Here is a 24,353-nt window from a genome sequence, read left to right as displayed (position 1 = left end):
TGATATGTAAAACATTCGTTTTGTTTTTCACGTGAGCTCATACCAGTAGGCGAAGAGGAAATGGCAAAGAATTTAACCTTTACATCTGTATCAACCAGTAAGTTGATGAAATTTTGATTACAAAATCCTCCCCCCCCCCCCACACACACACGAGCTATTCGACCTATCGACCTTATTATTCTAAATCCGGCCCTGGTTAAGATACATGTACGTGAACAGGAAACCACAGCTAATCGGAAAGAAAGTAACTGGTTCACGTTTTCCTTTTGTCCATTTTCCCTATATCAGTGTAGTTTCTGTCTGTATTGCGTCTCTAACAAGGCTCTTAACTTCCAGAAAGTTAGGGCCATGTTGCCTACACGGCAAACCTGGTAGATTTAACCATATTGACACGTCTTGATTCCATACTTTCATATATTTGGTTTACTTTCATGCCTTTGATGTTTTGGGATATTTAGATTTTTTTTTTTTTTGCAATTTGTTGAAATTTCAGGTGTTTCAGTAAAATGTTACTTATCAGCATTCCGATTCAAGATCGGAATACTAACAAAGTATTTTATACTGTAGTCTCTCAAAGCTGGGTGCTTCCTTTTCGCTATATTTTTAGGGGGGAAACTATGCAACATTCCGTCGCAAAGCAATTTTTAATGCCTTCGCCTTCTCAAACCTTAAGTATCTTTCTGGATCCCGCTAGCTTCTGTAAGAGAACTTTTCAGATTAGATATATCAGCAAAATTTTTTTTTACACACCCACCTAAGGTAATTAACTGAACCAGTGTAAAATTAATTAGGTTACTAATACTATATTGCGCAAGAATTGATTCGTATCAAAGATCATTCTAAGGCTAGTGTTATACTTTTTTATTTTTAATGTGGCCATTTCGTTATTCTCTCGGGTGTATATTGTACATACCTTCTTTATATATATTCATATATATACACTCAGTTTTATGGCTCCTGCAAACGTACAAATTTAGTAATCCAGTTACAAGAACGAGAGAGCGAACGCTCTTTTACCAAATAATGATTTCGTATATCATCGGTAATGTAAAAGAGTATTGCATTATTTCTGCACTTAATATGTAGCAATATTATATTAAGGAAAATTTCCGTTTGAGATTTGAATGGAAATAGTGGTAAGAAATTAAGTAAAAATAGTGAATTATATTCTTAAAAGCACGACGCGAGCGCGTATCCCTGAGAACGTATGTTTATTGTTGTGATGTAGAGTGTGATAGCGATGAGTAGCGTCCAAGCGAGGTCAGTACAATCCAAGTGAGGTCAGTACAACTAGAGTTATTATCTTCCAGCTGTGAGGAACTAAATTGTCGTCAAAGATGTCAGAAGTCCCACCTGGATAACTAACTCTGTGCTGAAGACGAGGCCGACATCGGCCGTGAGGAGCCCTCAAGCCGTCGCCAAATACCTAGAAACTGTATGTGTGTGTGAAGCTTTAAGTACACCGAGTCAAAAAAAAAAAAAAACCAAGTAAAGCTATGAAATATAGCTGGTGGGAGGAAGAAGCGAGTACATGTATGTAAAGTGTACAAGTAAAGCCGAAGGTTGTAATGGGGAGTGAACGTAAGAAGAAATCTCGAGACCGATCCCGCTCACGCAGTAAAGGGAAGCAGAAAAAGAAGAAAAGGTAAAATATTTGCGGGTAAAAGTTTCTTAGTAGTACCTTAGTAGTGCAGATATGGTGCTGTATAACAAAAGAAAAATTCAAAGATTCTACTTGCTTTTTATTGAATAAGTGAAATACAGTATTGATAATGACACATAGATCCTCTTCTTCATCCATCTTTTCATCTCCATTTCTTGTAAATGAAATGCAAGCTTAAGGAGTCTTAAGCTTTGTAGGTTGTGATCCTTGAAACTCTTCTACTAAAATGCCAGACTTATTTCGAGTGTAGAATACAGCATCCTCAAATACAGCGATAGTAGTGAGAGCCATATTCCTATATTATCCAGGTAGTTACTGATATCATGATACATATACTGAGGAGAATGTAGAACAGTATATATTATCTATATATATATATATATATATATATATATATATATATATATATATATATATATTTTTTCTTTTTTTTTTATACTTTCGCTGTCTCCCGCGTTTACGAGGTAGTGCAAGGAAACAGACGAAAGAAATGGCCCAACCCCCCCCCCATACACATGTATATACATACGTCCACACACGCAAATATACATACCTACACAGCTTCCCATGGTTTACCCCAGACGCTTCACATGCCTTGATTCAATCCACTGACAGCACGTCAACCCCGGTATACCACATCGCTCCAATTCACTCTATTCCTTGCCCTCCTTTCACCCTCCTGCATGTTCAGGCCCCGATCACACAAAATCTTTTTCACTCCATCTTTCCACCTCCAATTTGGTCTCCCTCTTCTCCTTGCTCCCTCCACCTCCGACACATATATCCTCTTGGTCAATCTTTCCTCACTCATCCTCTCCATGTGCCCAAACCACTTCAAAACACCCTCTTCTGCTCTCTCAACCACGCTCTTTTTATTTCCACACATCTCTCTTACCCTTACGTTACTCACTCGATCAAACCACCTCACACCACACATTGTCCTCAAACATCTCATTTCCAGCACATCCATCCTCCTGCGCACAACTCTATCCATAGCCCACGCCTCGCAACCATACAACATTGTTGGAACCACTATTCCTTCAAACATACCCATTTTTGCTTTCCGAGATAATGTTCTCGACTTCCACACATTCTTCAAGGCCCCCAGAATTTTCGCCCCCTCCCCCACCCTATGATCCACTTCCGCTTCCATGGTTCCATCCGCTGCGAGATCCACTCCCAGATATCTAAAACACTTCACTTCCTCCAGTTTTTCTCCATTCAAACTCACCTCCCAATTGACTTGACCCTCAACCCTACTGTACCTAATAACCTTGCTCTTATTCACATTTACTCTTAACTTTCTTCTTCCATATATATATATATATATATATATATATATATATATATATATATATATATATATGTATATTCCCTTTTTAGAAATTTAAATACAAGGAGGGGGGTTTCCAGCCCTCTACTCCCACCCCTTTTAGTCACCTTCAAAAACATGCAGGGAATACATGGAAAGTATTCTTTCCTGGTGCTGCCTTACTGACACAGGAAACAGTAATTATGTATGATAAATAATATTATTGTTTCCCCTTTTAGAAAGTTAAAATATAAGGAGGAGAGGGTTTCTGGCCCCCCGCTCCCGTCCCCTTTAGTCGCCTTCTACGACACGTGAGGAGTGCGTGGGAAGTATTTTTTCTCTGCTATCCCCAGGGATAGAGTTGTGCGCAGGAGGGTGGATGTGCTGGAAATGAGATGTTTGAGGACAATATGTGGTGTGAGGTGGTTTGATCGAGTAAATAATGTAAGGGTAAGAGAGATGTGTGGAAATAAAAAGAGTGTGGTTGAGAGAGCAGAAGAGGGTGTTTTGAAATGGTTTGGTCACATGGAGAGAATGAGTGAAGAAAGATTGACCAAGAGGATATATGTGTCAGAGGTGGAGGGAACGAGGAGAAGTGGGAGACCAAATTGGAGGTGGAAAGATGGGGTGAAAAAGATTTTGAGTGATCGGGGCCTAAACATGCAGGATGGTGAAAGGCATGCAAGGAATAGAGTGAATTGGAACGATGTGGTATACTGGGGTCGACATGCTGTCAATGGATTGAACCAGGGCATGTGAAGCGTCTGGGGTAAACCATGGAAAGTTCTTTGGGGCCTGGATGTGGAAAGGGAGCTGTGGTTTCGGTGCATTATTACATGACAGCTAGAGACTGAGTGTGGACAAATGTGGCCTTTGTTGTCTTTTCCAAGCGCTACCTCGCACACATGAGGGGGGAGGGGGTTGTTATTCCATGTGTGGCGGGGTGGCGATGGGAATAGATAAAGGCAGACAGTATGAATTGTGTAGATGTGTATATATGTATATGTCTGTGTGTGTATATATATGTTTGTACATTGAGATGTATAGGTATGTATATTTGTGTGTGGACATGTATGTATATACATGTGTATGTGGGTGGGTTGGGCCATTCTTCATCTGTTTCCTTGCGCTACCTCGCTAACGCGGGAGACAGCGACAAAGCAAAATGATTAGTAAATAAAAAATGATATTAATATGAATATACATATATATTTATTTATTTATTATACTTGATTGCTGTTTCCTGCATCAGCAAGGTGGTGCCAGGAAACAGACAAAGAACGACCCATCTACACATATGCACATATATACGCTTAAACGATCTTTTTTTTTTGCTTTGTCGCTGTCTCCCGCGTTTGCGAGGTAGCGCAAGGAAACAGACGAAAGAAATGGCCCAACCCATACACATGTATATACATACGTCCACACACGCAAATACACATACCTACACAGCTTTCCATGGTTTACCCCAGACTCTTCACATGCCTTGATTCAATCCACTGACAGCACGTCAACCCCGGTATACCACATCGCTCCAATTCACTCTATTCCTTGCCCTCCTTTCACCCTCCTGCATGTTCAGGCCCCGATCACACAAAATCTTTTTCACTCCATCTTTCCACCTCCAATTTGGTCTCCCTCTTCTCCTCGTTCCCTCCACCTCCGACACATATATTCTCTTGGTCAATATTTCCTCACTCATTCTCTTCATGTGCCCGAACCATTTCAAAACACCCTCTTCTGCTCTCTCAACCACGCTCTTTTTATTTCCACACATCTCTCTTACCCTTACGTTACTTACTCGATCAAACCACCTCACACCACACATTGTCCTCAAACATCTCATTTCCAGCACATCTATCCTCCTGCTCACAACTCTATCCATAGCCCACGCCTCGCAACCATACAACATTGTTGGAACCACTATTCCTTCAAACATACCCATTTTTGCTTTCCGAGATAATGTTCTCGACTTCCACACATTCTTCAAGGCTCCCAGAATTTTTGCCCCCTCCCCCACCCTATGATCCACTTCCGCTTCCATGGTTCCATCCGCTGCCAGATCCACTCCCAGATATCTAAAACACTTCACTTCCTCCAGTTTTTCTCCATTCAAACTCACCTCCCAATTGACTTGACCCTCAACCCTACTGTACCTAATAACCTTGCTCTTATTCACATTTACTCTTAACTTTCTTCTTTCACACACTTTACCAAACTCAGTCACCAGCTTCTGCAGTTTCTCACATGAATCAGCCACCAGTGCTGTATCATCAGCGAACAACAACTGACTCACTTCCCAAGCTCTCTCATCCCCAACAGACTTCATACTTGCCCCTCTTTCCAAAACTCTTGCATTCACCTCCCTAACCACCCCATCCATAAACATGTACATATACATGTACATATACATATCCATATACATACATATCAACATATACATACGTATAGATACACATACACAGACATGTACATATTCATACTTGCCCAGCCTCAATCCATTCCTGGCAACACCCAACCCTACTGAGAAACAGTATCGCTGACCCCCACTTCAGCGAGGTAGCACCAAGAAAACAGACAAAAAAGGCCTCACTCATTCACACTCAGTCTCTAGCTGTCATGTGTAATGCACCAAAACAACAGCTCCCTTTCCACATCCAGGCCCCACAGCCTTTTCCATGGTTTACCGCAGACATTTCACATACCCTGGTTCAGTCCATTGATAGCATGTCAAAATTGTAATATGATTAATTTTTGTAGCTTCTTTATTTGGAGTTGTAGTATTACATAGCCAAATTGCATTTTTTTCAGATCACCCTCAAGATCCAGTTCCCCAGAGGGTAGACATGCCAGAAACTCCCGATCGAGATCTTCTTCAAGGCACCGAGAGCACTATAGCCATAAGAGTCGTAGATCAAGATCACGAGACAGAGGCAGAAAGAGGTCACATTCAGGGGACAGAAGCAAAAGAAGATCACGTTCTTATGACAGAGACAGAAGGCGATCACATTCTTATGATAGAGACAGAAGGCGATCACATTCACCAGAAAAAGGGAGATCAAAACATCAGATGAAATCAAGAGAAATGGATAATTTTGAGCGTAAAGGGAGGCACAGATCTAGGTCTGCATCTGAGGAATGGAACTCCAAAAATAGATCATCTTCATCAAGGAAATATAGTAAAAATGGAAGAAAGGATATAAAATGTTCAAGGAAACCATCAACATTATTATCATCTGAAAGTTCTGATGACAGCAGTTCAGAGGATGAATTGAAGTTACTGCAGCGCCTACAGGCAGAAAGAAAGAAAACAAAGGAAGAGAAGTTGAAACAAAAGAGGGCAAAAAAGTTAATGGAAACTCCTGCTGAGAAAAGATTACGTAGGCTTCAAAAGAAGGTATTTATTTTTTATGATTGTTACGTTATAACCACATGAATAAAAATGACAGAATGGAAGAGTGGTAATTGAGAGCATGGTGGCAAGCATATAGCACCAGATTAGGTAGGAGGATGGGGATGTGTGGACCTGATGTTTGTTTTGAAAAATATGTGTGAGAATTGCTTGGAGAAAGGGAAGGATTTTTATGTATGCCACAGTCAGGATTTATAATCAGTAAATTAGAAATATAAATTCTTTTCAAATCTATCCCATCTCCAAGGGCTAATGCGTCGTCAGCCAAGTCTGTAACTTAATTCCCAAATATTGTAAGTGCAAACCACTGCAAATCAAGCCATTGTGAATTGGGATTATTGGCAGTACAATTCCTGTATTGCTTAAAATCAGTGTAATAACAGTGCAAAGCATTCATTACACATATATTTTAGTGAGTGTGTATGTGTAGGAGCATGTGTATTGTGCAGTACTGTAGTTTATTGCACTGTAGAGAGCGTGTGATCTCTTATTACTTTTTTTGATTTATTGTTTTCCAGATAAATCATTAGAGTAAATAAGGAAAAGTTGGGCAATCTGGTAAATGATAGAGTAATTGGCAGGGTGTGGTGGGATGTATGGCTGCTTGTATTGAATATATGTAGTAACTGCATGCCATACAGCAGACCAGCAGACGATATTAACTGCAGTTCAAAATGGATACAAGGGTGAAATACTGAAACTTGATTTGTAAATATGATAACATTGTGAGAGTAGGAAAATAAGATTTGCAAGTATGGTTACTTCTCTCAGTTTCTAATTTGCTAAAAGCAATCTTTGTTTTATTTTATGGGTTCTGTGAATAGAGAAATCAACTCGCGGAAATTATTGACTTTCCAAAGATCTCTTAGTTCCAAACATGTTTGATATGCTATACTTGAGTATTAGTTTATCGTATTATCTGAATCTCATTTTGAAAATTTTCATTTTACATCTTAGAATTAGTCCCGCTTAAGTACATTTCATCTTTCAGGAAGCTAAGGAAAGAAAACGAAAAGAAAAAATGGGTTGGGATAGTGAATATCTTCATTTCACCAATGCAGATAATCCCTATGGAGATAACAATCTGCTTGATACTTTTGTATGGACAAAGAAACTAGAAAAAGAAGGCCTCGCAAGCCTTGCCAGGTACAGTAGCATCCATTTTTGCCAGATTTTATGTCATCTATGATCTGTTTCATCTTTTTTTTATACAGGTTGTTATTGTATTGATACTGCAAGGGCAAATTATGCTTCATGTTGCATTAAACTGGCCTTCAAAGGCATCTGTTTTGTGTAGTACTTGTAATTTAAAGGATTTCTAGCAGTGTAATGTTTAATGGATATCTGAATTGTGTTACAGAAAAATGTCTCCTTTCTGAATATCAAATGTCTTCAAAGTTTGACTTTCCAAATATTTACCTAAGTCAAGCAATGTCTGCTAAGTTGTGGAATTCCATATATTTGCCTAAACTCAAGCAGTGTCTGCTAAGGTTTGGAACTTTTGCTTAGTGTGTGGATATTTCAGCATTCTTTGCCATCCTTCACATCAAGTTGAATCACCCCAGCTCTTGCCAGTAACCATGCTAGCTTTAGATTAATTAAAATTAGCTACCAGGCAAGGATCTCAATCAGTCAAAATTCTCCTTTCTCATTTTAGAATTAAAATAATAGTTACAAGAAGTGTACATCAGTATACTCTACTATACTTTCAGTTTTTTATGCAGCTCCATTGCACACCTACATGTGGGGGCTGAGGTCAGGGTAGAGCCCTTTTTCAGTGGATATTGGTGTGTGAGCTGTAGAGCCTTGCTCATTAGGTATTGATGGGTCAGACTAAGTTTGTTGTTCCATACTTAGTTTTTGTGTACAGTAGGGTTGAGGGACAAGTCAGTTGGGAGGTAAGATTGAATGGAGAAAAAGTGGAGGAAGTAAAGTGTTTTAGATATCTGGGAGTGGATTTGGCAGTGGATGGAACCATGGAAGCGGAAGTGAGTCACAGAGTGGGGGAGGGGGCAAAAGTTCTGGGAGTGATAAAGAATGTGTGGAAGGCGAGAATGTTATCTCGGAAAGCAAAAATGGGTATGTTTGAAGGAATAGTGGTTCCAACAATGTTATATGGTTGCGAGGCGTGGGCTAGAGATAGGGTTGTGTGGAGGAGGGTGGATGTGTTGGAAATGAGATGTTTGAGACCAATATGTGGTGTGAGGTGGTTTGATCGAGTAAGTAATGAAAGAGTAAGAGAGATGTGTGGTAATAAAAAGAGTGTGATTGAGAGAGCAGAAGAGGGTGTATTGAAATGGTTTGGTCACATGGAGAGAATGAGTGAGGAAAGATTGAGAAAGAGGATATATGTGTCAGAGGTGGAGGGAACAAGGAGAAGTGGGAGACCAAATTGGAGGTGGAAAGATGGAGTGAAAAAGATTTTGAGGGATCGGGGCCTGAACATGCAGGAGGGTGAGAGGTGTGCAAGGAATAGAGTGAATTGGAACAATGTGGTATACCGGGGTCGACGTGCTGTCAATGGATTGAACCAGGGCATGTGAAGTGTCTGGGGTAAACCATGGAAAGTTCTGTGGGGACTGGATGTGGAAAGGGAGCTATGGTTTTGGTGCATTATACATGACAGCTAGAGACTGAGTGTGAATGAATGTGGCCTTTGTTGTCTTTTCCTAGCACTACCTCACATGCCTATGGGGGAGGGGGGTGTCATTTTCATGTGTGGCAGTGTGGCGACAGGAATGAATAAAGGCAGCAAGTATGAATTATGTACATGTGTATATATGTATATGTGTGTATGTATGAATATGTATACGTTGAAATGTATAGGTATGTATATGTGCATTTGTGGACATGTATGTATATACATAAGTTTGTGGTTGGGTTGGGCCATTCTTTCGTCTGTTTCCTTGAGCTACCTCACTAATGCAAGAGACAGTGACAAAGTATAATAACTCTTTGTGCTGTTTCCATGTCATTCCCTGGAAGAGGTCTTTAATGGTAAGCATATGATTGGAAGGATATTTTCATTTTTTCCAATAGTTTTGAAGATTGCATAAGTTTTGTGGCTTTTAAAATGTTTAGAATTAAACCTAGAAATACAGAACCTTTAATCTACTAAAATCATTTGAAATCAAAAGTTGACCACCAACATAACAGTGCCAAGCAGTACCATAGTCAACTCTCTATGAGACCATCAACAAAAAGCTGGGTGAGAACTACACATTTGGAATGATGCAAAATGCCTCAAAAGTGTTAAAGTAAGGAAAGAAATACATAATATGATATTGTCAGATATTTTAGATTTTAGCTATATGCAACAGCTTATCCTTAGAGCTATTCTTCATACATACATACATCAGTTAGAAGAGATAGAATTTAATGCAGACTTACCAACCTAGCTTCAAAACTTGACCTGCTTGCCCTACTCCATAGTATTGGTTCACTTTCCCTCTTCTGTTGGTATTACTTTGGTTTTTGCTTATGAGAGCTGGCTTCTTGCGTGCTTCCTCGACTAGCTAGATCATGCAATACTCAGCAAGCTACTGCGTCGCAGTATTATTGAGTCGCCAATGTCAACTCAAGGGTTGTCTGTTTTGATAACTGTATCTTTCCCACACCTTGCAGCTTTGGAACTCTCTACCCTCTCATGTCTTTCTCAATAACTATGACCTGGCATATTTTAAAAGACAGATTTTTCACTTGCTCCAAAGTTCATAAATACTCTCCCTTGTTTCTTTTTCCTTTTCATTAACCTCTACTTATTTCAGTGAAGGCCCACTTTGATGTGGACTTTTGTTCATAACTGGAGCCCCCAACAAAAGAAAATTGTGGTTGAGTTTGAGGTGATAGTGGACTTTGGTATAGCCATGTGTTTCCCCAGCATCATAACCATAAGCACCTCTCATTTCTCATCTAAAGTAAAAGCCTTTTGTTTTATATTTCTGTGAGTATATAGTTTGTTCTTGACAGGCATACTGAAGTGACTATACCTACTTCAGAGTCAGAAAATAATGGATGAAAGCACACATAAACCTTGGCAGATGCAGATGTAGGCTGAAGCCTGGATATTTTTCTGTGACATCTTAAAGTGCACGATGAAATATACTTCATTTTAAAGAAAAAATCAAATGAAATAGACAGCCAGAAAGACCAAAAGCTATTCTGCTGTCTAGGTAAATTTTTGGGTTTTCAGGAATAAATATTTTCAATGAAGAAATAACAGGTTTTCTGGCTTTTTTTTTCCCAAGAGTCAACCTGTATAGTTTTGTTTTCCCTCTTTGTATGTTTTGGGATTTTTGAGGGAGGAATCAAGTTGAAAAGTTTTTAGGTCCAACTGATGTATAAAGATTAAGTTAGCATAACCCATTGGGATATCCTGTCCATCATAAGGCTTTCTGTCTTCTTGAGCTTCTTGCCTGTCAGGTTATCCATGATACACATACCTGACTTCCTGTTGTATCAGGAGGATCTTGTGCAACATGAATCTCATTCCCTGAGCCATCATTAGGGGATACAAGTCTCTGTTCCTCAGCTGCTTTACTGATGATATGCTTGTTGATTTCTTCAGTGATGCCAGGCCATTTTTTTTTATTGTTATTATTAATATGCCTGTTATTCGTTAAGTTTTGACCATTTCAAATTTCATGTTGCTATAGGGATGAAATAGAGAAACAGAATCGTGCCAAAATGGAAGAAAATAGAATTGAACTCGAGAAAGTTAAGAAGCGGCGTCAAGAGCGAGAACTAGAAAGACAGGAACGCGAGAAAATGATGGAGTTGGAGCAGCGACAAAGAGAGGCAGCACAGTTCTCACAATTTTCCAGGCAGGAGGATCAGTTTCAGCTAGAACAAGCCAGGTGAGTGATTTTCATATTGCTTTAAAAGGAACAGGCTGTTTTTGTATGTATTGTATAGTTTTTGAAAGATTTCTTTCTTTGCTGTGATTAAAGCAGTTTACATAGTTTTACAGGAGAGTTTTCAGATTTTGAAATAGCCTTCAAAAGTGTACTTAGTTGCTGATATTTCTCTTTGTTTTGATATTTTTCGCATTAAAGATTAAAGTTCAATATGTACCATTAGCTAAGTACATAGATGTGTAGTTTTTGTATACCTTTATGCATATGTGTTATGCAGCTTGTGCAAGGGTATTGAGTATTTATCTGATTACTGGTCCTTTAGTTTGTGCAAAGGTCTTGAGTATTTATTTGGTTACTATGTCTTTATTATTATTGATTCATTTATACAGTATGATTATCCATGGTCTATATGACTTACTTACTTATAATGCTTTTACTGTAGTTTTAGGTTAAGGATACCACAAATTACAACCCAGGAACACATCCATAATTCATATCACGTTATTCTTGGAAAAAATGCTTTCGACTTGAGATTTTCCATTTTGCATTGAGATCTGTAGGAATGCGTCTTGACCATACTTGGAAGATTTGCTCTACTTTAGTCCTGACGGTTTTATATGAACACAAGTCTTGGACCTTGAATGTAAAATAGAGGAAGAGGATGGACATGATGAATATCTTGTGCCTAAGGATGATATACAGAGTAAGGTGGAATGATCATATAGGGATTGACACCGTAAGAACAAGATGTTGTAGTAAGTGAGGGAACTAACTATGTCATGCTGAAATGGTTAGGGTTCATGGAGGGGATGAGCAAAGAAAGACTGACTAAGAGGATCTACATGGTTATAAGTGGAGGGAGCTATGGGATGGGGAAGACCAAGGAGATGGAAGGATGGAGTGAAGGAGGCTTTGGGTTATCAATGCCTAAACATCTTAGAGGGTAAATAGTATGGATCAAATAGAATGGATAGGATTGATATGATATATTGGGCGGTGGGGGCAACTTGTTGTCACTATATGGTTTCTGAGAAATGATAGAAGGAAATTTATTCTTTTCTTGAGAATCCTTTCGTAAAGTGGAAAAGAAGTACTGTATACATAAAACTGGCCCCAGGCTTTAGGACCTTTGCATCATCATCTTAGCATCTTAATCCTGTAGGAGCCCAATCAGGTGCAAGCCCCAAAAATATTCTTGATAAATGTGAAATTCCCAACGCACCCCAAGACTTCTTAACTTTACTTAACCCCAAGTTTCAAGACTTTTTAAAAGAAAACTTTCACAAATTGTAGAGACTACCTCCAAATAGTAAGGAACATTGCTACAGAAAAGACTACCAGAAGACCCATCACTGTGACCATAAAAGCTCTACCTAGATAGGGTACCTCTGTTTCTTGCAGGGGCAACTTATGAAATATTGGTCTTCATCTTGTAGGAAGAGAGAAGGAATAATGACAAACCCCTTGAAACATTCCATAAGAATGGGGAAAAATAATCCCAACTAATTAGCTTCTTCCTATTATTACTGTGAAGAATAAAGAAAAACCAGCAGTATCTACCCTGTTGGTCTTAGAGCCTACTCTAAGAGCTGAATAACTTCAAAGCTTCAGGAGGAGAGAGAATCCACAACCCTTCACTGTAACTGTGGTAAAGATTGCTGAAATCTCTTTCTTGGGACTGAATGCTCTCATAAGGCATGCCCCAGGTTTCTCCAAAGAGCTTTAGAATTGCTTGCTCTGTTAGTATGGGGAAAGGGTTACCATGATCACCATTAATCCAGCAAAAGCACCTCAATCTACATACAAAACACGAAATCTCCCATCTAGGTTAATTCTAAGGGAACTGAAGTATTTTTAAAGCAGACTGCTACATTTATTGTTCCACAAATAGACTGTTGGAGAGAAAACCAAGAAAGGGCCTCATGCTTGGCCAATAGAACACCACAGGGGGAGGACCATATGACTGCAAAGGGAGCAGTCTGGAGCCTGGTGAAGTGACCAAAGGTCTGATTCAGAAGTCCTGTATCAATGTTAGTCAGTCCAAGAAAAAGGGAACTAAGCCACACTGATAATGTTGCAAAATGGGCTGTCACAAGATATTAGGAAATACTTCATTTGGGGTCATCAGCTTCAGAGCTGCTTTTGTAGATGGCAGTACTACACACGTATTCGTAGCTATTGGGGAGATGACCCAGAGAAGTGTTAAGATCCTCTGGTTTGAAAGACATTGACCTAAAGGCAAGCAGAGACAACAGTTTGCTGCCCAACAAAAAGGGATGCTATATAGACATTTGTCCTTATATTAAAATATGAGGCTCCCAAAGGTTACCTAACTCTTCATAGATTTTTGTGTCTGACCACTTTTCCATTTTAACATACACAATTTCCAGGTCCATTCCACTACAGTTTTACTTTTACTCTTCACCATCTCGCTCACCACTTCATCTGTAACCCCAGGTTTTTCGGTCTTCAAGTGCTTTATTGCTCTTCTTACCTCCTTTGTAAGGCTCTTTCTCTTCTATATACTTGTTTCTTTGCCCATACTTTTGCTCTTATCATTCCAGTAAGTGAGAATGAAGTTAGAAATGGTATTTAGTAGGATCTTAAGGCATAGATACAATGCAAGGCTTTTGTACATATAGTAAGGTATGCTTAGCATCAACAAAAGGCTAAGCAAGTGGTTATTGTATGTTTTTCTTTGTTCATTTTCATAATTATTAATTGAAATATCATTAATGAATGTTTAGTACAGGAAGTTGTACTGATATTTTTAACAACCTATTCAAGTAAGTGCATTTAAATTCACCCTTGTTTTACTCTCATTTTTGTTTTGAATCTGAATTAAGCCATTGCTATCATTGATATCTTTGACACTAGCAATATGCTGTATTACAGGCTTCGATCTCAGATTAGAATTCAGGATGGACGAGCAAAGCCAATAGATCTTCTAGCCCAGTACGTGAGCTCAGAAGGTGATGTGACTGCAGTGGACATGCATGAACCATACACCCACCTAATGGGCCTCACATTAGTGGATCTGGAAGATCTGTTAGAAGACATCAGGGTATACATGCAGTTAGAAAAAGAGGTAGAAACACTAAAAGTCTTTTTGTATTAGTAAATTGTGCATATTCCATTCTTAATAAAGAAAATGGTATTCTCACCAGATGACAAAATCTTGTTGTCAGTAAATAAGTAGTACTGGAATTGAATGCAGAATTGTTTTGATTTAGGTAATTTTTATTTTGCAAGCAAACTATTAAATGCTGTTTAATGCATATGTAAAGACATGTGAAATTTGTAAAACACTTCAGACTTTAAAGTTACCTTTGGCTCAAACTTGACAAAATAACTAAAGGGAGCTAAAGGTACTAACAATTAATGATACCAGAGAGTTTTTTTGTATATATGAAACAGTGCTCATGGTTACTTTGCTCACTGGTTCTTACTTAAGGAACTGAATCTAGATTGAAAATGACAGTACTGGGCATTATGTGATTTAATGTCAGTTTTAGTAGTATGATTCTGAATTTAAGAACCGTGTTTCTTTCTGGATTTTATTTATATCTTCTGTTTTCTTCAAAGCCCACTGTATCTGTCTGTCATGTATCTTGAACTCTCCTCCCATTCTTATAGATGGATTAAATGCACACTGTTTTTTCACTTCATTCACATACATTGTCATGTCTAGTATGCCAAAGTGACAATGTACTCACATACCAGTGTAAACATTTCTTGATATTTGAGTTCGCACAGTAAGGTAATTTATCCATTGAGATGAAAGTGCCTCACAAAAACGAAATTTTTCCCCTTTGTTATAAATGAAAACCTTATGTCTTGATTAACTGGAAAATGCCCAATAGGATCAGGTTCCATCTCAGTTGATATGGTTAGCCTGATCTAGAGCATGTTTGCTTTTCTACTCTAATAACAAAGGGAAGTAGCTTTTCACCTTGTAATTAAGACAGAATTTCTCCTAGCCAAAAGTACAAATATAGGACAGTCATAGGTTTTGGCAGTTTATAATCATTTACTTCCCCAAAATATTTAATCAGTGCATTCTTTCCACAGAATATGAACCAGACATACTGGACAGATTTGACCATTATTGTTCAAGATGAGCTACGTCGTCTCCGTCAGCGCGACACAATAGAAGATGCCACCACTCATCGCCAGGGCATTCACGCAGCTGTAGCAGCAGATGTATCCTCTGTGTTTCAGAATAAGTCCCTCTCAGAGCTCAACAAATTGCAGTTAAACATAGAATCTAAATTATCTGGACCCACAACTGGTATTGATGTTGGCTACTGGGAATCCCTACTATCACAACTTAAAGGTAAGGATTGAATATCATCTTGTAATAAGCATACTTCAAGCATGTGAAGATCTCATTAGTATGGATTTTGAGCTTTAACTTTTGCAAGCCTGAGAGTAAAGTGTAGATAGTAGTGCTTCTGGTTCCTGTCTAAATACTTGCTTCAACAATACATAACATAAAATGGTATACATTCTGCTTCTGTAAAATTCCATCAGTATTAGACTAATATGCCTGCAGATGAAAATTTAAACATGATGTAAACACATGCTGTCTCTTTAACAGAATTTATTTAAACAGTCCCTTCAACAGAATTAACCTAAACATGGTGCCAAAGTACCTGAGTCCTCTTAATAGGAGCACATGAAAGAAGCGTTAAGTATTTTATTGCTGTGTTCTTTTGTATGTTGACGAAAAATTGCAGACAAACACTATGCCTTCACGTTAATAATGCAGTGTAACCTGATAATGATTTGCCTGAAATGTTTGTTGAATACAAAACAGTTCCTGAGTGAGCTGGTTGGCCAGGCTTTTGCAAAGCCAGCCTCTGTCTCTTAGTTTTTGTGCCAGTTGTGACTCATCACCTGATCAGTGTTCATTACCTATGAGAATGCCAGTAAAGTAAGGCAGTCTTCTGTTGAGTCAAATATTACATTTAGTACTCTCTCCCAGCTTTAGTCAACATAGTTTTGCACATAGGAGCATTGATTTAGTATGACTCTTTCTCAATTGTTATAATTGGCACCTAGACCAAGTCATAGACAAGGTGATCTGGCAAGCGGTAGCAGAGATCTGCAGCAGAGGTCAGCCATGGTAAATTTTGGGGGGTCATTCTACATGCTATAAAACCAGTTGTCCTGGCTGTAGCAGGGCATCAGCTTTCCTTCTTTCTGCCACATGTGACATATCAACAGTCATTATTTACTTCCTGTGAGAATGCCAATGAAGTGAGGTAATCTGTAAACTGAAATATTAATTCATTACCCAGACTCAGTCTTAGTGAGCATAGTCTGGAAGAAACATTGATTTAGTCTGTCTCTCTGTCAAGTATTATGAGTGGCAGTGACTACCAAACAGTCAGAGACATGGTGGGCTTTCTAGCAGCAGCAAAGAGATCTAAAGCTGTTCAACTAGTTTCATGTTAAATTTCTGGATATCAGGTGTCATACTGCAAGTCTGTTAGTAGGAGCTATGTTTGAATGCAGAGCTGCCAGACATAAAAGTGGATTAATATTTATACTGTAACTGTATCACTATTTTTGTTGATCCATTAAGTCTAGGCACCTGACACAGACTGCCACTTAAGGTTGCTTAGGGGAAGTCATGGAGATTGGCAGGATGATCAGAAAGGAAATCATGAACTTAGCACATTTTCCTTTGGACTGATTGTATATTCTGGATTCGCACTTAGAAAAAATTCTACTTTATAATCAGGTAGCTAAGCTCATCAAACTTATCACCCTTGCAGTTTCTTGGGTTCTCTGACACATTAAAAGTGAAATTAACTCAAAAGATGTTTTATCTGATTAAACAGTACAAGGTGAGGTTGAGGTTAAGCGGAGACAGTTGAAGAATACTTTATTAGAGATTGCCACAGAGTACAGAGGGGAAAATGTTGAATAAGTGGAGGTTTAAGATATACAGGAAGATTCCTTCTGACTAAAGCAGATGAGATGTTAAATCAGTGAAGAGTAATGTAAAGAGCTGATGGCAGCAAAAAATGGGAACAAGACAGAAATATCATGCACAGGGATGGAGAGGAAAAAAATCCTATACAGGAAACAGTATCCATTGATGAGGTAAAAGCAAGTCCAAGCAGGTTAAGATCTGGAAAACCCCTGAAGTGGATGCAGTAGTAACAGAAATGTTAAGGAGCTTTTCTAATTTCTTCTAACTGTCCATATGCTAGATTCAGAGAGCCAGTTAATTTCAAGTTTGCCTCAAGTGGCAGCTTTAATTCAGAAGTATAATCCAAATTTTATGATGAAACTGCTGAAAAATTGATAAACACATAGTAGGAAAGAATTTATGTGAATGGAACTTTTAACTATATCAAAATTTGCTAAATACTGAACATTGTTTTGCCAGTTAGTGGCTTGACATAATTCTTATTTTTCTTTATTGTCAGAGACCCACATATTTAGTGCTTATGCTTGGAACACTGATTGATGATATCTGTATTTTAAACAATATTTTTCAGTAATGTAACAAGAATATTATTATTATTATGAGAATATTTAAAGTGAAATTCAGTGCTTCAATTGTTATGACGTAGTAGGAGAAATGAGCAATTAGGCTTATGATACTAATTGTTTGTCTGTATTAATTGCAAACTAATCAGATGGTTTACTGACGTGGTTGATGGTGTTTCATCTGATGATAATCTTTAGGGTTCATGTTCCTCCATTCTCTGCTGCTAATATACTGCATAAACCTCATCTTATTTTCACTTAGGATGTTGTATGGACACAGTACTGAATTTAACATGTGTATACCAATTTTATATTCAGGTACATAGAAGTAATGTCCTTTTGGTTCAAAGATTCCTTTCAGTACTTTTGATTATTCATCTTCTTTTTGTTTCCAACTGTGTATATGATCCAAATTTAGTAATCTACTGGTTCTCGCAGCTCACCAAGCTAGAGCCAGGTTACGTGAACGACACCGAGACAACCTCAGAAAGAAATTGGAAATGCTAAAAGCAGAGCAAGGAGTGAAAGAGGAGGAAGAAGGACAGGAGGAAGATGATGAGGTAGAAGAATCAGTAGAGGCAGAAACAGAGGAGGTCAGTGACGAAGAGCAGACAGGGGAATCCAGTATATCTAACGATGATGACGTGAAGGAAGAAATTGAAGACAAGGAAGAAGAGTAAGTATAGATAATGGATGTAGTGTTAATTGGGTTGTATTATTAAGTATGAAGTATCATATAAAGTATTGCTGTAAATGTCTAGAGATGATAAGAATTCATGTAAATTTTCCTAAACTTTTGTTTCTGGATTTCCACACATTGTTGTGTCTCATGTTACAGTTATTATCATTTTTATATTATTTTTGCTTTCTCCTTCTCCCTTCATTCATCTCTTTCTCTGGACTAAGTGTAGTGAGTATCCCAGTCATAAACACAATAAACTTTGTACCATATACACTAGTAAAACTCAACTATAATGAATTTAAAGAAGTTGAATGAATATTGGAGGGATTGTAGAAACTGGATCTGTTGATTATGTGGGCTGGTGACTTAACATCCATTTTATTGCTTTTAGGGGGACTTTTTCAACAGTATTAAGGCCAAATCTCCTTGCTTGGACCATGGGTCTCTTTGGTCTGTGTATCTGTGTAACTCCACAGTAGTCCAGTTTCCCCACTACTGATTGTAATAGTTTTTAAGTTGCAGGAGCCCCATAAGTAGGTCTCTAGGGTTATATGGTATACGGAAGATTGATTAGAGATATAACCAAAAGGTATTTACTTTGTGCAGTACATTTAATACATTGAGATGTTCAAAATTTCTCCATTAAGTTGTTTCCTAGTTATTTTGTCACATAAAGTTTGAATATAATTGTCAGAAGTGGAGGGACCAGAGAGAAAAGGGAGACTGAATAGGTGATGGAAGGATTGTGTGAGTAAGATTTTGAGTGCTCAGGGCCTGAACATGTAGGAGGGTTGAGGGCTTGCACGGGATATAGTGAATTGGAGCTATGTGGTATACAGGGGCAATGTGCTGTTGGTGACCTAAACCAGAGCATATGAAGCAGCTGGAGAAAATTAGAAAGGTCTGTAGGGCCTGGTTATGGGTACGGGGCTGTGGTTTTGGTGCATTACACACAACAGCTAGAGAATGGATAAAAATGAAGTAGGATTTTTCTTTGTATTTTCCTGGCATTACCCTGCAGACTTAGGGAATAGGGAGCAAGTATGAAGGAAAGAAAGTTTGAACATATTTTTCTTTTCTTCTTGAAAAGGCAAATGATTTCCTTTATTTTTTTCTCCTGTTAGTTATGTATATACGATATACTTTTCTCCTTTCAGAAGAGATGGAGATGAAGAGTGGGATTCTGGCTGTGAAGGTGATACGGTTATTGCATCTGCTATCTCAGCGTATGTAGCTGGTCGATACTCTCCCCGCTTGTTATCTGCAAATAAGTTGGAACCTGGCACAGTTGTGATAGATGTGACAGAAGATAACCAGAGACTGGCTTGGGCCAGACAACGAGTTGTTGGAGCTGGTCAGCCTGTGGAGAGTGTTTTAACTGCTGAGGAAAAGGTCATGCAACAAGAGGCTCAACGTGCAATGACTAAGTAAGTGACCGCACTCTTTAGGAGTACAATGCTCTTTTTTAGGATCTCATTATGCATAACATATGTAATAGGAGGGTGAAAGGCACTCAAGGAATAGAGTGAATTGGAACGATGTGGAATAATAGGGTTGACGTGCTGTCGATGGATTGAACCAGGGCATGTGAAGCATCTGGGGTAAATCATGGAAAGTTTTGTGGGGCCTAGATATGGAAAAGAAGCTGTGGTTTCAGTGCATCGCACATGAGAGCTAGAGACGGAGTGTGAATGAAGGTGGCCTTTGTTGTCTTTTCCTAGTGCTACCACGCGCGCGCGGGGGGAGGAGGTGCTGTTTCATGTGTGGCGGGGTAGCGACAGGAATGGATGAAGGCAGCAAGTATGAATATGTACATGTGTATATATGCATATGTCTGTGTATGTATATTTATGTATACTTTGAAATGTATAGGTATGTATATGTGCATATGTGGGCATTTATGTATATGCATGTGTATGTGGGTAGGTTGGGCCATTCTTTTGTCTGTTTCCTTGTGCAACCTCACTAATGCAGGAGACAGCGACTAAGTATAATAGATAAGAAGTATATATTTACTTTTGCACATTTAGCTTGGTTACTGTTGCATCTCAATGCACGAAGGAGTATCAAGTGATAAAGTGGTGTTTCCTATGATAATATAGCTTATTTTGTGTTACTCCTGGTTATTCACTTATTCTTGTTTGTAATTACTGTTAAATTTATATAGTGTATTCTTAGAGACATTATGGCTGAGATATTTCATTACATTTCTAACCCATGAGATAAAGGTTTAGTCTTTCATAAGCCAGTTAAAAATGATAGGGCTGATTATGCCCACCAAGTCAGCATAAAAAAGAAAATGCCAATGCAGATTTATACTCCATTGCTCTTTGCTCTTTTTAATCACATTCTCATTGAAGCTGAAAAAGAAAATTACAAGAATGATGTCATTTACTTCCGTTATTTTCTTTAATCCATTCAGCCCTAAGCTTGATCTAGTTTTTGTTCATAAGGCTAAGGTGGTTTGAAAAGAGAAAGTTAGAGATTAATGAAGAATTGCAAAAGATGAGAGAAACTGAAACTAGGGAAGTGGGTAAGGAATGGGAGGTATTTAGGGATCCATGCTTACGTGTGCAAGAGGAAAATGTGGCATGCATAAGAAGGGAAGGCAGATGTGTGAGAAATGGTATTAAGTGGTAGGATGAAGTTAAGTTAATATTGAAAGAGAAAAGGGGTTTATGGGTGTTCTTATCAGTAAGTGATTGGAAAATGAAGAGAAGGCACCAGGAGGTCAAAAGGTTCAGGAGCTGACAAAGAGGGCAAATAAGAGTATGGGTGACTGAGTAGCAGCAAATTTTTGGGAGAAGAAAATTTCTTGAAAGGAGCTAAATAGTGCAAGGAGAACAAGAGAATGATTGGCTGCATCAGTGAAAGGGGCAGATGGGGAGATGGTTAATAGGCAGAGATAAGGTGAAGAGGAGTGAATATTTTGAAGGATTGTTGAATGGGTTTAGTGATAGGAAGGCAGATGTAGAGATGTGCAAGAAGAGAGTCATGGCAAGTGATTTGCAGAAAAGTGAAGAGCTAGTGAAAGCCCTGTATAAGATGAAGTGTGGTAAAGCAGCTGAAGTGGATGGGTTTGCAGTTGTATTTCTTTAGAAGGAGGGTGACTGTGTTGTTAATTTGATAGTTAGGATTTTCATTGTATGTATACTTCATGGTGAGGTTCCTGAGGCTTGGCAGAATGCCTTTAGGTGCCATTGTATAAAAGAAAGAGGGACAAAAATAAATGTTCAAATTACAGAGATATAAGCTCTTTAAGTGTACCTGATAAGTTGCATGGGAGATTTAATTAAGAGGGTGGTGCCATGCACAGAGTATCAGATGGCAAAGAATATTGTGGGTTTAGGACTGGTAGATGATGAGCGAATTTCATGTTTCCTTTGAAGAATTTGTTTGAGAAATATATAGGGAAACAGAAGGATTTTTATGTGGCATTTATGGATCTGGAGAAAGTACATGGTAAGGACTGGCTTGTCAAGAGTGATGAAAGTAAGGGGGAGGGAAAGACCAAGAAAAAGGTGGAATAATTGGGTGAATTATAGTGGAGTATTAGGGCCTAAACATTTAGGATGATGAGAGGTATGCAGTTGATAGAATGGGTTGGAGCATTGTGATACATGAGAGCAATGAGCTGTTGGTGGTCTGAATCAGGACATATGAAGCAATCAAGATATACCAAGCCTTTGGTGCTTCTGTCAATGGTAGTCTTTGGTTTCTACATGATACAAGTGCTTGATGGTTTGACATTGGATTCTTACTTATAATGCCACTGTTTCTTTGTTCATGATGGTAACATGCTAAAGTAAGAAAAGTCATTGGCTGTAAAGACACACATTGCACACAAAAATCATTGCATTTAGCTTTCATTTTACCAACTTTTACACTTAATGTGTATCCAGATTGAAAATCAGCCAAATATTCCATATTGTTTGTTAGATTCATTTACAGAAAAACATCAAATTAGATATCTCATGATGCTACACAGGGAATAGGTGCCTCAGCCTTACAAATTGTTATTCATAAAAGATTTTGACAAATGTTTCATTTTTTGCAGTACTTTGCATGCAAACATTGTAATTAGATTATCATGTTAGCTGTAAGTCCCTGCATTGTTTGTTTTTCTGCATGTTAGACATCATAGAGATTGATGAATAAAGTTTTGACTTTTTTATATTTCCAGTGATGAAGCACAATTCAGTGTTGAGGCCAGGTTAGATCCTCAGCATTTTCTGTGGTCAGACAAGTACCGACCCCGCAAGCCTCGTTACTTTAACCGTGTACACACTGGATTTGAATGGAATAAGTACAATCAGACTCATTATGATATGGACAATCCACCACCCAAGATAGTTCAAGGGTACAAGTTCAATATATTCTACCCAGATCTTATTGACAAAGCAAGGACACCACAGTATGAGCTCATTCCGTGCAGTGACAACAAAGACTTTGCCATACTGAAATTTACAGCAGGACCTCCTTATGAAGCTATTGCCTTTAAGATTGTGAATCGTGAATGGGAATATTCTTACAAGAGAGGTTTTAGGTGCCAATTTCATAATAACATCTTCCAGTTGTGGTTCCACTTCAAGCGATACCGTTACAGGAGGTAATGTTTAGGTCTTGTTTTATGTAACGTAAATTTTGGCACATGGTAAATTCCTTAGTTTAATGATGATTATGGGAACTATATTTACCAAGTACTGTATAATGTTCTTTTAGTGGTTGGTTAGGTTTTTTTATAAGAAATTTATTAGATAAATAAATGATTTAACATACTGCTATAATGTAATGTGTTGATACACTGATTTTTTTACTGAATGCTGTCTACATTTATAAGCTTCATTGAGCCAAGTGTACAAAGAATAGCGATGAAAAACTTCCATGTTGTAAATATCATCAAAACAGAATTGTTAAGTAATTTCTTGTAATAAATCTCCAAAAATTTTCATTTTTTCCCTTAGCAGAGGTTTAGTATACATGACAAGCTACTTTTTCCATAAAAGTATGTGATACAGACTTTCACCATAATGTTTTTATGCATCATATCTGGATATAAGGAGGGTTTTGTACAAAGTGTGTGTGTCCTGGGTATGAGTTGTTTGTGACAGTTGAGTGGTGTCATTTATGTCACCCTTGCTGAAACGAACTAGAGGGGGAATGTCAGGTGTGTAAGTTATGACTAGTGTTAGTGATACGACACTACCTTTCCCAAATGGTGGGGGAATGTCAGCAGTGTAAGTTATGAATAGTGTTAGTGATAAGACACTACCTTGGGGGATCCCACCTAGTAAAGAGAGTTTTGGTTATATTGCATAATTGATGGTGATCTTGGCTGTGCATTGGCTTAGAAATTGGACAGCAGTCTTCCTGTAGTTTACAGCCTGCCTCTCAGTAACAGTTTGTATTTTAGAGAATTTGTCACCCCATTGGTGTTTTATATATTTTCATTCTTGATCGCCGTTTCCTGCATTAGCGAGATAGCACCAGGAACAGATGAAGAAAGGCCACATCCGTTCACATCCATCCTCTGCCTGTCATGTGTAATGCAACCGAAACCACAGCTCTCTGTTGACAACCAGGCCCACAGACCTTTCCATAGTTTAATACGGATGCTTCACATGCCCTAGTTCACTCCACTGACAGCACGTCGACTCCTTTATACCACATCATTTTAATTCATTCTATCCCACGCGCACCTTTCACCCTCCTGCCTGTTTAGGCCCCAATTACTCAAAAAAAAATTTCATTCCATCCTTCCATCATCAGTTTGGTCTCCTTGTTCCCTTACTTCTGCCACATATATCCTTTTTGCCAACCTTTACTCACTCATTCTCTCCACATGTCAAAATCATTTCAGCACCCCCTCTTCAGCTCTCTCAACCACCCTCTTTCTCTTACCACACCACTCTCTTGCCCTT

General features: G+C 38.4%; 1 protein-coding gene across 2 annotated transcripts; it reads left to right on the top strand.

The window, feature by feature from the left end:
• Positions 1-1,213: 1,213 nt before the first annotated feature.
• On the top strand, positions 1,214-23,379 carry cactin (cactin, spliceosome C complex subunit). 2 transcript variants are annotated; one of them, XM_071693699.1, is made up of 9 exons: positions 1,214-1,645; positions 5,787-6,372; positions 7,379-7,533; positions 11,043-11,243; positions 14,139-14,331; positions 15,315-15,579; positions 18,189-18,426; positions 19,590-19,859; positions 22,616-23,379. In XM_071693699.1, the coding sequence occupies exons 1-9, from the start codon at positions 1,569-1,571 to the stop codon at positions 23,043-23,045; spliced, it is 2,415 nt and encodes an 804-aa protein (XP_071549800.1). In that variant the 5' UTR covers positions 1,214-1,568; the 3' UTR covers positions 23,046-23,379. The 2 variants fall into 2 exon arrangements, with proteins under 2 accessions (XP_071549800.1, XP_071549801.1); XM_071693700.1 differs by having other exon boundaries at positions 1,217-1,260.
• Positions 23,380-24,353: the final 974 nt, after the last annotated feature.

This window comes from Panulirus ornatus, chromosome 56 (assembly GCF_036320965.1).
Source record: "Panulirus ornatus isolate Po-2019 chromosome 56, ASM3632096v1, whole genome shotgun sequence".
Classification (NCBI taxonomy): Eukaryota; Metazoa; Arthropoda; class Malacostraca; order Decapoda; family Palinuridae; genus Panulirus; species Panulirus ornatus.
Note: the sequence above shows the minus strand (reverse complement) of the source record. Positions and strands in the feature narration are given on the sequence as shown.